This window comes from Thermobia domestica, chromosome 6, assembly GCF_964235325.1.
Source record: "Thermobia domestica chromosome 6, izTheDome1.hap1.1, whole genome shotgun sequence".
NCBI lineage: Eukaryota > Metazoa > Arthropoda > Insecta > Zygentoma > Lepismatidae > Thermobia > Thermobia domestica.
The window spans coordinates 175,072,323-175,087,689 of NC_137459.1; the positions used below are offsets into that span (position 1 = coordinate 175,072,323).

At 37.5% G+C, this 15,367-nt stretch overlaps 1 protein-coding gene across 1 annotated transcript in view; it reads right to left on the reverse strand.

The window, feature by feature from the left end:
- fs(1)M3 (female sterile (1) M3) overlaps positions 1–14,411 on the reverse strand; it is a 289,266-nt gene extending 274,855 nt beyond the window's left edge. The window contains exon 1 of the mRNA XM_081762460.1: positions 13,958–14,411. Coding sequence (XP_081618586.1) covers positions 13,958–13,966 — 9 coding nt within the window. The 5' untranslated portion in view covers positions 13,967–14,411. The remainder of the gene's footprint in view (positions 1–13,957) is intronic.
- Between the last annotated feature and the right edge of the window lie 956 nt (positions 14,412–15,367).

Genomic DNA, 15,367 nt, shown 5'->3' on the forward strand with positions numbered 1-15,367 from the left:
GTAATCTACGATACAGATTGAAGTAAGATATTGGCTTGAACTGCTTTATTACCCACTTAACCTTCGATTACTGCAATTATATCTAAGTTTGGCATAAATATTTATTATTATTATTAGAATGTAAACACTGAAGAATATATATTAACAATGAGGAAGATCTCAATGCTCGTAGTAATTAACAAATTGGTTGCATGTTTATTTAAAATTAACTCTCTTGAAATATAAATAATCATTATTAGAAAGAAAGCAAGAGAACCGTTTTGTTAATTTGGCCATATTATAAGAGATTGAGGAATGTGTATATAATCGAACAGAATATATGAAACTAAAAAGAATGGCATGTGGAACTGAACTTGAAAGAGGATAGGATGTGTAAATGAAAAATGAAGGAAAGCAATGGAAAACAGCAGTAGTCAATACTTACAGCAGATGAGTGAAGTCTACCCCCCTCCCCAAAATTCAACAATTCTGAAACATAAGGGCGTCACATTTTCTTCGTTTCTTGACAAAATTGAGAAATGGATTTTGCATATTTTTCGTCTATACTCCTTCAATATAGTTAGCTAACAAACCGAGTACGATCGACTGACTAGACGTCACGTGAGTGAAATTTACATAGGAAGTTTCGACACAGCGTTCACCGAAGTGACGCAGACGTGGTGTTGAAGCTTCTGGTAGGTCCTATTTCGTAATGGATTTTAGGTCAGCGAGATTTCTTTATACGTATCAAAAAGCTCTTTAACTCCATACTAAAGGCGTGTCGTATGATTTATTCAAATCGTCAGGTATTCGGACAACCATGAGCCCAATTCGTTTTGCTTCACTGCTCGTAAGTTTAACATGAAACAAATTCTTACTTTTCCACGGAAACACAAACTGTTTGAATGCTCATTTTATTATGGGTGAAATGTATAATTCTGCAAGTAATAAAAATTTTCATGTCCTTCTCCGAGATTCGATCCCTCGTCCTTTGGCTCAGCAGTTCGACACATAGACAACTAGACTAATTGTCGTTGTGTAACAGCTTAGAGGAAAATCAGTTTCAACTGCACGAAGGAAATTGAGGGCATTGGTTATAGCTGGATGGAGGCAAATACCATATGCTCCCAAGTTCGTAGTGCCACTTGCTGTTTTTGGAAGATGAGGACAGCCTGAGGGAAATCATGTGTACTGATTGCAATCACCTGGAAGATTTTGTCGTAGATTTTGACAGCTCCAAATCAATACATTCAGTGAGTGAACTAGGAGTGCAATGATATCGGTACTCTATATTACTTTGATTGGTGGTGTTTTTATAACGATGGAGAACGAAAATATTTTACCGTTCGAACATTTGAAAGAATACTTTTTCTTAAGAGCTCAGGATGATAGTGGACAGAATTTAAAAGTAAACAGTCTGAACTGCCACGGCGGAAAATATTTATCAACAACTAGCGTGCCATAATTAACGATTTATAGTAAGGAGTTAATATGAATAAACTGTGTTCTGATGAGCAGGCCTACTTTATTACTAGAAAATAGTTTGCTTATGGTGTGTAATATTAAAGTTCTTTCAGATCAGTTTGCTTATAGCTTTATAAAGCATGTATCGATTTTAGAGTTACTGGCAAGTTTTGATTCACTTCCAGTTCATGTGTTCTCATTTTATTAGTTGTAGTGTAATGTTTCTCTATATTCTGTATTTTTAATATTACATAACATTCTTATTATTATATAATTAGTTTAGCAGAATAATAATAAGCAACCATTTTTTCTAACGCGTAGGGATGGACATGAGTCAAGCTAAAACTACTCGACTCGAATTCAAATTGAGTTTCGAGTAAAGTCAAAGGTAATAACCTCGAGTCGAGTTCCAAGCCGATTCAATTTCTCGCGTCGAGTTTCGAGTTCAGTTGAGTTTAATAAATGGATCGTTCGTTTTAACTCGTCTTGAAATCCTGGCCTGATTACAGTGGAAAACGAAAGCCATGAGAAATGTAAGGTAAACAGTAATATGGAATGCTTTTAGTGTTGCTCACGAGAGGGGACACTGCTCGCATCTCCTCTCGTCTCGATAGCGAAACCACAAGAGATTTTTCATAACAAGCTCAGCTCGGATCGGCTCAACTGAGAAGATGGCTCGGGCCGACTCACTTGGGGTGAACCATCGACTCGAGCTGGCTTGGTAGGGATGAGCCATCTGCTCGATTCGGCTCAACTGAGCCGAGGGCTCTAGCCGAGTCGTTGGGTGCGCTGTTGGCTCGGCTCACTTCTCGGTTCGGGCCGATAGTGAATGAGCTGTGAGCCGAGCAGCTCGAGTCGTTGACAATTCTAAACCCGGACCGAGCAGTTTTGAAGATATTTTCCAGTGCCCTATAACTTTTAACAGTGTTTGGCTCGAGCCCGAATACTCAACCTAGACCCTCAACCCAAATTCAGAAGCTAGTGAAGAATGTCCTTGACTCCTAGACTTCACGACTACCGAGGTTCTCATTCAACTAGTTTTATAGTATTCAAATAAACACCGCCTATCTTTCATGTTTGAATACAGAGTTGTTATAATTAATAATAATAATAATAATAATAATAATAATAATAATAATAATAATAATAATAATAATAATAATAATAATAAAAGTAGTAGTAGTAGTGTCATTGATAATACTTTTACTGTCTATGTAATATACTTGAAGAATGTACTCGAAACTACACACCGGATTTGGTTCAACGACTTGAAACTCGACCTCAATTCGAGTCAAATTAGAGGAAATTTTTCGAGCCTAGTTCTAGGTTCGAGCTCAAAGATGTCTGCTTCTAGTCGAATCGAGTTTCAAAGAAAACTCGCTCGAACTAACTTTTGTCCATCTCTACGAGTAACAACACAGTATGGCATTTTATCAATGTTACATTATATGAAAATGTCCATATATAAAGTAAAAAATTGTCCTTGTATTTACATAAAGCGATTCGGAACGTGCAATAATAATAATAATAATAATAATAATAATAATAATAATAATAATAATAATAATAATAATAATAATAATAATAACGGTAGTAATAGTAGTACTGAAAATTGAAGTCGTAATTCTTTTCACATTTTTAAAGTTAAGGATCTAAAAGTAACGCGTTACTTTGTAAGAGAAAGTAAAGTAACTTGTAACGCGTTACATTTTTACAAGTAACTTACCCAACACTGCTTGAGACTAACAATATCGTGCTCATGAGTTTTCTCTGGACACTCCCACTTTCTCATTCTACCAACTCGTCCATTATAATTCACTTGTTTCAATCATAGCCTTCCTCAACCAAACAGGCATTATCGTTGGACATTAAACATAAAGCTTTCTTTTTCAAGCTGTTAATCCAAACCAATACGAATCGAAAAACAATTGTATTTTCTATTGCTCATTAACGTGTTTTCACAAAAAAATATAGAGAAAAAACATGGGGAAACATAATTCCATTCAAAAGTGAAACAGCAAACTCAGAATTCCTTAACCTAAAACGAAACCATCATATATCGTTAATATGTCGTTAATTATATTAATCTTTTACGAGATAATAATAATAATTATTATTATTATTACTATTATTATTCCTGAAGATTTAATTTTTCAAATATTGAAACATCAGAGTATTGAAATATATGAATATAACAAATGTGTGTCATCGCTGATCAATCACCATCAAAATTCCTTAAATAAAATAATGCCCGACGTGGATTCGATGCAAGAACCTCCAGATTACTCCAAGCGCCTTGACCACTGAACCACGATCATTACAGTGTAAATGATTTGTCGCTAGTGAATGTGTGGGCATCAATCGTTGATAATTATCATCAGACCGTACCTACTACCAGAATGCCTAACCGGGTGGGAGTATTGGATATTTTTGAAAGATTCTGCCTGAACTAGAGACTGTGCCACTGGATGTTCATCGAAACATGCGGTTTATGCACAACGGTGCTCCAGCACATTTGCTGTGGAGGTATGAAATTGTCGCATCGCATCCTTTCCGAACAAATGGACGGCATAGAAGGACCGGTCCTGGCCACCTCGCACATCCGACCTTAACCACTTAGATTTCTTTTTCTGGGGCCATATGAAACAACTAATCTGCGCGACGCCTGAACAATCAGAAGAGGATTTGGTTGCTCGAATTGTTGCTGCAGCGTGGAGCATCCAGGAAACGGTAGTAGTGTTTCAACGCGTTCGCAGCATCTTTCCCTTCGACGCCGCTGTAACCTTTGCATTGAAATGACGGGTCGAAACTTTGAACACCTTTTACAGTGACAGTTCTGACAATCACCCTCTTTCCATGTAAACAAAGACTCCCCTCTGTACTTGGGGGCGCGGTGGCTCAGTGGTAGAGCGTTCACCAGTGGTGCTTGGGGTCCCGGGTTCGATCCCAGCCCCCGCCAAATGAACTTTGTGGTGGACAAACATCGTGCTCGTGGGTTTTCTTGGGGTTCTCCCGTTTCCTCCCGCTTTCTTCATTCCACTCATCTCTCATCTTCACCGTCTCCTTTAGCTAACCGGCATAATCGTGGGACGTAAAACTCAAAGATTTCATTTCATTTCAATTCCCCTCTGTACTTGCTCCCTACAACTACCTTCTGTATGCAGTCCCGTTATACGATTTGGAACTAGAAATATCGGCCCCTGTTATAGTACGTACAAGTATCATGAATGGAAGGAATATTTTGTTTCACATCCGTCAGTTTAGAACATTGATTTAAAAAAAAAAAAACGTACTGTAGTCGCATTTGTGTGATGTACTGATCGAAATGAATGTGCTAAAACAGTTATGTGTATTATTATTATTATTATTATTATTATTATTATTATTATTATTATTATTATTATTATTATTACGCGTTCCTTACTTGTCTGTAGTTCTTGTTAAATTACTGTAGTTGTAAAGGTAGATGCGTTCTCAAAAGCGTTGCGATATCATTAATACGAGCAGATCAGTAATCAGAATTTCTTTATTTTCTCTTATCTGCTTGTGCCGTACGTATTTTTACATTCTAGCGACGTAAAGTTTCCAGTGAATCCTTGTATATACAACGACTTTACTAGTACTTTTTGAGGAGGTATGCAAACACACAGTAATTTTTTACTTCATCCGCCATCTTTTATCTTCGTGAGTATTGACCTGCCTCGTAACGACTCGCTCGGGAGAGTAATACTCCCGGAAGTACGTTTTTCCGCGCGCTATCCTAGCCAGTTGTTTTAAGTTGGTCAAAATTTATATCATGAAGTACAAGAAGAACAAAACGAGCCCTATATCATGGAGTACAAGGGCATAAGTACTACAACTACTTATCTGCACAAAAGTAAATAAATCACTTTTTTAAAGTATTATTTTCATATTATTTTAATTTAATAAGTGTTATAAAAATGTTAAGAAAACTGCAAATTTGGATAGAGCAGGTTAGGAACCTTTGTGGATATCATGCCGCATCACGTCTACAATCAGTAGTTTGTGCAATATTTAACTCTAAAGTTTATTTTCCCACGCTTTTGGCATCCTATTACACGTAAACAACACACTTTTCGTCCTATGTGTACTGGAACTTTTTTTTGTTTGTTTTGCTCTCAGGAAGCACCCCTCTGTTTTTGTACAACGAATTTAGCGTCATACTGTGTAACGTCATCGAAATCAATTTGACCACACTAACGTGACAAAAGTAAATGTTCTCAAAAACAGCACAAATTTTCTTGGTTACCGGATAATATTACACCACGATATATTTCACATACAGGGCGTAAATAATGCCCCCCCCCCCTAGTCATTTCAAGGTGAGTTTAATGTTTCATTCTAAATGTAGCTTTCTCCTGGAATAGCACCCACCCTTCAAAATGAAATCTAAGTTTCATGTCCCACGATTATGTCGGTTAGGCTAAAGGAGACTGTGATGATGAGAGATGAGTGAAAATGGTGGAATTAAGAAAGTGGAAGGAAACGAGAGAACCCCGAGAAAACCCACGAGCGCGGTGTTTGTCCACCACAAAGTCCACACGACGCGAGCTGGGATCGAACCAGGGACCCCAAGCACCAGAGGTGAATGCTCTACCACTGACCCACCGCGCCCCACACCCACCCTTCAAGTAACTGCCACCCCTACCAAGGTATCTCCTAAATCTGCCCATGCCGTAAAGTTAACTTCCAACTGATATTAAAAGTTTCATTCCAAAATCCAAAGCATCAGTAAAAGTACCCACAGAAGTACGACCCCTCAATTGTTTCAGTAATATCGAAATAATTTTAATCTGAATAAAGTTATACCGAAAAACGTAATATTCAGCCTTATTATAATGTCTGGGTGGACGGTTCCTAATAATGCAAACTGTATTTCTGTCGATTTCAAATATTGAACTGAAACCGAACAAAACAGTGCTCAAAAAGTGCTCAACAGTTCTTAAACCGAACCGGACCATTCTACAAACTGAATCGAACAGTTTACAAACCGAACCGAACCGATCCCAAACCGTACCGAACCGAACCGATCAGATCCCAAACCGTACCGAACCGAACCGGTTTGAAGTCCAAACCAATTGATTCGGTTTAAACTACAAACCGAACCGAAGCCGGTTCTTGGAACACCCCTAGTCAGAGTAGAACTTTATCTTGCACTTCTCGTTAGCCGCCAAATTTGGGGGTTGACTGTCAAGACATTTATTATCGTTTATTTCAATGTCGGAGAGCCCCAGTCACTGACTGCCATTACCCCATCCGTTTGACGGGAGGCTACCCAAAACGCATGTTTTGAGTGAAACACGGTCAACATCAACATACAAACAAATGAATGCATTAATTTATAGATTGCTTTAGAACTATATAAGTGTAGTGTCTACCTAAAAGGTCACTTAATACAAATATCAAATGGAATGGTACTTACAGTGCCGAATATTTTCCATAATATTACATCAAACGCAGCGAAAAAAAAAAAAAAACACGCCTTCATTTAATACCTATCACTCCTACAATGGCGTCGCTCTCAAAATTACTTTATCTGACAGCTGTCAGTAAGACGCCATCATCTGCTTCTATTTACAACAAGTTTTTCACGCTCTATCGAACTGACCGGGGTACCCTCTGATAATAAAGGTGCCGGTACGTTTGACCTAACGTACACAATGGTTAAAAAGTTGATTGCATACCTTTCAGGGTAATAATAATAATAATAATAATCACAATATATAGCACAATTAGCTCCCATTATTCAGACACATTCCCTTTTGTGTAGGACAGCATTTTAATAAGAGATTATATATAATTGAAAATCACTGTGTTTGTGACTAAATCTTCTGAACCACTCGACCGATATTGATCAAATTTTCAACATACATGAGGTTCAGGCCTGGGATCGTTATTATGATTTAAATTTGATGGAGCAACGTAGGAGTGGAGAAGGAGAGGGAGATATATAAAAATCAATTTATGTAAGACTGAAAGTGACTATTTTTGTAACTTAGTACCTCTCGCATTATACGACCGATCTCTATGAAATTTTCAAGATACATGAGGTTCGCATCTGAAAACATTTTTGTGATTTCACTTTAACGGTAAATCCTAGGAAAGGTTGAGGGGAGGGGGACGTATAAATAAAAACTAATAAAACCTAATAACACCCAACCAATCTCGATCAAAGTTTTTAACATATATTAAGGCCGGGCCTTGGGTGTTTTTTTATTGTTTCACTTTGACGAGCCAACGCAGGAGAGAGAGAGAGAGAGAGAGAGAGAGAGAGAGAGAGAGGTAGGTAGGTATGTATGTATGTATGTATAAAAAAAAAAAAAGATAAAATTACTGCCTTTGTGACCTCGTCACTCTTGAACCACCCGAACAATCTCAATCAAATTTTCAACATACATGAGTTTCGGGACAGGAATTACTTTAGGTTATTCACTTTAACGATGCAACGTAAGAGAGGGGGAGGGAGAGAGGCATTTTAAAATGTTCAAAAATGACCGATATTAGCAGGGCCGGCCTTAAGCCGATTGAACCGATTTCTCCTAATCGGGTCCCGCGCTAGTACTGTCTACTCTACCGTCCAGCCTCCAGTCTAATCTACTCTCCAGTGCCGTTTTAACTGCATATCAGGCCCCAGAGCAAACAGGTGTGTTGTGATTCCTAGAACTAAATTTTGCTCCTAATACATCGTGGGGCCCCCAACCAAGTGGCTATGGTACCGTTAAGATGGCTCTGGTACTCTCGACTGTCAAGTAGACACAACAACATATTGCATTGTATCTGTATAAAACTGTAAAAATGTGTATCATTATTCTGGGTGCATACCCTGTTTTATTTTGAACATCCTATTAAGTACAAGTTTCTGACGTTCTTACTGATTATGCCATGTGATACTACCGTGAATACTGAGATGGAATGAAATAAATCAGCCTCAGTGCAACTTTTTTGCATGTCCTTTCTCTTATTATAGCTACATTGAAAATACAAAACCAGAGGACGTACTTTGCCCTCTCCTGCGAATAAAATACCGTTTGCTTTTTTCTCTCTTTTTTTTTAAATAAAAATATCAAGTTAGGAAAACTGAATGTATACTAGTATGTAGTGAATAAGTGTCTGCTTATGAAGGTTTTTCTGCTAACCCAAATAATCAAATGGAAAATATGTCATCCACCTTCCATCAATTCCTTAAGGTTGTTATCGTCTCATCCTCATTTCATTTTGTCTGCAGTCGATAACGATTTCAAGCTGATTATACCTTTCATAAGTAGTTCCCTACGATGTTCTCATTACCTTACATTAGGTTTTCCTGCCTTGTATTATTTTCAAAAAGATGCAGCTGTTAAGAAATCTTTGAACCAACGAATTCATATCAATGTGCATTTCATTATGTCTTACAAATATAAACTTAGGTGAAACATGGACTTCACCGTTATATTTCTCGTAAAATTCTAACCCAATTTGATTTATTATATAACCCCCTTCCCATGGACATCCGAAGGGGAGGATAGGGTAGGACCCGGTCCCCGTGGCTCACGAAAATGTATTAAATTTCTTGAGAGTTTCTTAATACAAATCAGCGAGATGAGCCCAGGGGCGGATCCAGGATCGACTTCTGGGGAGGGCGGTGGGTCACCATACTGCTACTTAGAGCTACTTTTAACAGTTTCAAACCCTGGGATGGGTTTTATTTATGTATATAAAATAAGAAAGTTTCCTCTTCTAGGTGGAGGAGCGATCACCCCGATCGCCCCCCTAGAAAATTTTCTTCGCGCGCCCATGCCTCTTCCTTTTTAAATAAGTCGAGCGAAATAAAAGATGACCGACTTCAAGATGGCGTCCATGATAAGCATGCCCTCAAATAGATGTCTAGTTACACCCGGTGCTGGTTAATGTGTTTTTGTTTTTCACCCCTTCACCCGTTTTACAAATAAAATTAAATTTTCAAACTTGAAACACATTGGCCACTGTAGTTTAAAATTTATGTATTTTAAAATTCATTCAGCGTCTGCATTTCCATTTGAGTTATTTCTCTAAATAAATAAATAAATAAATAAAAATAGCCGCTATAAGCAATGAACAGAGTGAGCATTTTCACCAGAACGTTTTTGCAAATGGAATGGGTATAACCACTAGACCAGCAGGTAGAGCAATATATATATATATATACTTGTAGAGACCATGACAGAGATGGAGTGGGTCAGTGGGTCAAGTTTTCTGAGTGGGTCAGTGGGTCGTGGGTCAACAGCATGTGACCCACTGTGACCCACCACCCACCGTCACCCACCACCCACTGTGACCCACTGCGACCCACCACCCACCATGACGCACTGCGACCCACCACCCACCGTGACCCACTGCGACCCACCGACTCAGTAGTCAGTATGATCTACCGACCCTCTCTGCTCACTGCATTGTAGACAGTATCTTCTGAAGACTGGTAAATTTGTCTCCGTTTTACTTTCAAGACCTTCATTTCCCTTCCTTTTCCACTTATTTCTGTCTACTTACCTGAAGTGAGTATTTCTAACCAAGTGAAAAAAGAACTTCAAGCACTTTTGGATATTGATATTTTTAATTGTAATAATAGCAATAGGACTTACACTACAACTTGGCTTTCGAGACCTGTGAGTTTTTAGAGCTAACTACTGGAAAAAATACATTTTTGAATCATTGTAATGTATAAAAAATTGAATTTAACTATGTGTGCCTGATCATCACGGTCAAATTGCAAAGTCAAATGAAATTACTTTCGGTATATAGTTCGGCCTTAATCCAAATTGGGATGTTATATTGCTTTTGTTATAATGCATAATATCCTAAGGAGGTAGTGCGGATCCGAATTTTTGCTAAAAAAAAAAAAAATGAGTATCTCGCAAGCCGTTAAACTTACGGAGCTGAAATTCAGTGTATTAACTCTTTATTGAAAATAAACAGAATGTGTCCTAGCATTTTTTTAAAATTCTTTTTTTATGTGGGAGAGGGGCACTTTCTATATATGGAAAATTGGTAGTGAGTTGGTTTGTAAAAATTAGGGATGGGCACGAGCGAGTTTTCTTTGAAACTCGACTCGACTCGAAACAGACATGTTTGAACTCGACTCTAGAACTTGGCTCGAAAAATTTCCTCCAACTCGACTCTAATTTGGTTCGAGTTTCGAGTCGAGTCTAGCCAAAACGAGCCAAATCGAGCCTAATCGTGTGTGTAGTTCAAGTACTCTTTTGAAGTATCATACATACACAATACAATTATTATCAATGACACTTATTATTATTATTATAATTATTATTATTATTATTATAAGGACCGCCATGGCTCATTGGTAGAGCGTTCACCTCTGGTGCATGGGGTCCCGGGTTCCATCTCTACTCCCGCCAAGTGAACCTTGTGATGGACGAACACCGTGTGCATGGGTTTTCTCGGGGCCCGCCCATTTCCTCCCACTTTCTTCATTCAACCATTTCATTCATTTATCATCATCCCCATCTCCTTTAGCCTAGCCGACATAAGAGTGGGATGTAAAACTCAAAGATTTATTATTATTAAAGCGTTTTTGCTTCGCAATCGGAAGGTCCCATACTCGAATCCAGAGTTCAGTATCCTGACTGAGGTTTTCCAGGGTTTTCCTCAGTTACACCAGGTCAATGTTGAGATGGTATCTTAAAATACAGACCCTGGTCGCCATCCTTCCACTTCCTTTCCCAATGTTATTATTATTGTTGATTTGAGGGCTCTGGTGTAAAATGGCCTCTGAGATTGTATCTGGTAGCTTAGTAATAAATAAATAAATGTATCTCTCGTTCACTTAATTCTGCAAAAGATGGCTGATGGTGGGCATGAAGTCATACGTTTCCAGGTACATACACAGTTCCTAAGAGACCACCACTTTTACGATACTTTTTCGATACGGGACAGACACAAACTTTGTCTCCTAGACTATTGTCGTGGTCTGTATATGAGTGACTTTAAGACACAATCTATATGCTACATTCGCGAAGTGTTCTCTCGGGATTCGTGTAAAATTGATTCAAATGCGAAGTTCTCCGCGGCCCAATGCATATTGCACTAATTTTAACGGCCCATATGTAATTTGCATATTTATGCGCCTTCATATATCCGGAATTCAATCATACACTACTATAACGCTCGGGAACAAATATTTTTTACACTAGTTTCTTTAGATGGAATTGGACATGAATGTGGGTATATACAACAGAAAATTGGATCAAAGAATTGTTTTGAATGAGTATTAGTCTAGTAGTACTTTACTGAGTAAATGAGCAGAACGATATGGAAGACAGATTTGAATCGGATAAGCACTACAGTGGCTTATAATTTGAAGAAGACAAAATTATGTATGTAACACTGCTGTCAGAAATAAGATAAAGTATGAATAATGAAAATATATTGTAGATATTCACTATTATTATTATTATTATTATTATTATTATTATTATTATTATTATTATTATTAATTTCAGCACGCAAAGTGTCACACATGTAAATATTTCGTGAGAGCAGAGAAATGAACTTGTTTTTCCGATTGCCTTTGTAAATAGCTGTGGGATTCTTCCTGTTATTTGAGGAGTGTCTGCAAATTTTGACTACCATAGTTTTGCTCAAGTAAATGACATACTGCCGCAGAAAAGTAATATTGTTCTTCTCCTATTTTTATTGCCCACTATAAAAAAGGAAAGACCTTAAAACTATTCAGTAAAGAAAAGTCTGAACCTCTGTAGGGAGGGACCTCTGATTACAGATTCCGTTTGGTGGTAACTTGTTTACTTGCAGAGTTGCAGGGCTGTTGAACAATAAACCACACGTGTTCAGTTGCAGTCCAGTCTAAATCTGTAAGAACGTTTGCCTCCAATGAATAAGATAAAAGAGAATTTCCGGCCATACAAAATATGAAGAAGCGTTAACTTAGTAGTAAAGCGTTAACTTCCGGTGCTTGGGGTTCCTGGTGCGATCCCAGCTCGCGCCGTGTGGACTTTGTGGTGGACAAACACCGTGCTCGTGGGTTTTCTCGGGATTCTCCCGTTTCCTCCCACTTTCTTCATTCCACCATTTCATTTATTACTCATCATCACAGTCTCCTTTAGCCTAACCGGCATAATCGTGGGACGTAAAACTCAAAGATTGCATTTAAATTATTTCAACCCAGCGAAGCGGGTAATATATGCTAGTTGAAATGTAAGCACGTAAGCAGGAATTTATTTCGGAAGGGTTAAAGGCATTTTGGGGAGAGGTTCAAATTCAATTTGAGGATGCATTATTTTAAAATTTGTAAACTTACTCCTAGAATTACACTAAATTTGCATAAAAATTGGGATTTCAGGGGGTCCCTGGTTCGCTTCAGGGTTATAGTTAAGGAGCCGTACTTCCCATTTAGGGAAGGACGAGAAACGCCACACTTTCAGGAATTATTCATTGACTATCTAGGATGTTAAAAAGTAGGTAATAGACTGAGTTCTTGCCCTTGTACTTAGGGTGTTTAGGTAGTGCAACAGTAAGATATATCCTCGTGCACGGGAGATGAGAAGTAGCTGTTCTTAACTATTACCCTTCCCACTTTCGTCATTCCACCATTTTATTTATTTATCATCACGGTCTTCTTTAGCCTGCACAGCATAACTGTGGGACGTAAAAGTCAAATGCTTCATTTTCAGTTCTAATATATATTTTTAAAGCGGTCCTACGTATGCATTCGAAGCTTAAGTATGTTTTCTAAAGTGTACCCTATGAAAAATATAGTTGGAGAATCTCAATGAATAATTCCTGAAAGTATGGCGTTTCTCGTCCTTCCCTAAATGGAAAGTACGTCTCCTTAACTACAACCGGCACGCGCTCAAGTCCAACTAGCGGGGAGGATTCAAGTACAAACTGAGTGTTATTTTACAAACATTTCAATGCAGCCGATTGCCTTTTTCCACTAATAGATATTGCAAAAATAAACCGAAACAGCAATCATGGTCAACATACATTAATTGATGTCGAACAACCTCTTCTCTTTAGCACTGTGAAAGGCACTGAGGTTATGTGAGACGGAACCTCACATTCACCGTGAAATCTTGCCCCGTACTTTTATTTAATCAGTGCTCGAGACTAAAGAGCCACCACAGTTGTAAGAGTTCAGGGTTTGACGCATCATAGACAAGCCGCTATCGTCTTTGCGCAAATCGAATACTATAAACTTGACGAAAAATGTTCCACTGTTCTACAATTTTAATATTACTTACTCAAACACTGTACAATAATGTTTTAAGAGTTAAACATACATGGATTGATTTAGATAAAACAGTAATTGAGATTAATTTATTAACCAAAATTTCAACATCTGTCTTACTTCAGGGTTGAAGGTAGAGCAATTCGTTAATTTTTAAATGGCATTATCAACGCAAGAATTAGCTACAAACATATGTCAATTAGCAAATACGTTTTATAATCTATAGTTCACAATTTTCAAACACGAACATTATATACTAATTTATATACGTACCAACCGCATACTTCCAATAATCTAAAAAGACGGTTTCGTCCACGCTGAACGAAACTATAACACTAAGTGATAACACCACTCAAGAACAGATTTTGAGCTGCAGCGCCAATTTCCCCTCACGAAAAAAAAAAATAGCAAAAAAAAATAGTTCTTTTTATCGAACTTCCAGTTATTGACTCTGAAACACTAAGAGACACAGATCATTATTTTCTTTTTTACTCGGAATAAAAAGTGTTACAACCAAATATATTTCCTCTCCACGTATTGTATACACTCTATGTGAAAGATAAAAAAAAGCGCATGACAACTGGAAACTTCACGCTAATGACTGACAACATTCAAGTGCTGTAATCAAACTGGGCAATTTGCTGCGATAAACATTCAACTAAATTGATTTATGAACAAATAGCAATGTATTACGATGGTACCCGCCCACTTTCAGTCGGACCAATAAAATATATTACGTGCCTTCCAAATGCGGGAAACTTCTGTATAAATGGAAAAATTCCCGAATAATATATTTGTTGTCACAAAAAAGAAAAAAAAAACGTCCCGACGTTCATGAACGATTCGGTCAATATTATCAAATCACAGCGCACATAGAATGAATCATGGTTCTTTCACGAAATGAATCGATTTTTTGTATAGAGAGAATGAATCATTCTTCAGTGAATTTTTTTCTACTGTCGATATTTATTGTTATTGAACCATAAACTACTAGTTTGTGTATACGAATTAGTATTGAATGTAAGTCACTTTATAGAGCTATATCCAGGTAGTTTGCAAATTTCCACTCATTCAACGAGTATTTGGATCAATCCATCTCATTTCTGAACCTGTCAAACTCATTCCAGTTATTAATATAAATAGAATATCATTGCCTTTTTTGAGGGGCCTCACTCCATATTGGTCATCGCAAAATTTGCTCATATCAATGTAACCTAAATGTGCAATAAAGAATCATAATTATGACTACTCTCAAACACAAATATTGTGTTGCGTTGAGACAAACGGCTACGGAATGAGGTCCCTTAAAACCATCTTTAAGTCAACACACTGAACCCATGTGATTAAATGCTAATTTAAAAAAAACTTGATTATATTAAGACAACTAAATATTAAATTTGCACCGCAGCCCATTATCTCTTTGCAGCATAGTGATGCATTTTTGCATCATAATTTTGAAGGATGACTTTGCGTGGTAGTGCAAATTTTGTATCACTCCCGTCGATGTTGTGCTGGTTCTTTCACAATGATTCATTCACTTAGTCTATATAGCTTATATGTTTGTTCCCCATGTCTCGACAAAATATTTTTACTAGTTTATCATATAACCAGGTGTTTGGCTTCTGTCTAGAAAATCTGCCAGTTAATTTTAACAAATAATAATAAGGGCCGATCTTAAGCCGA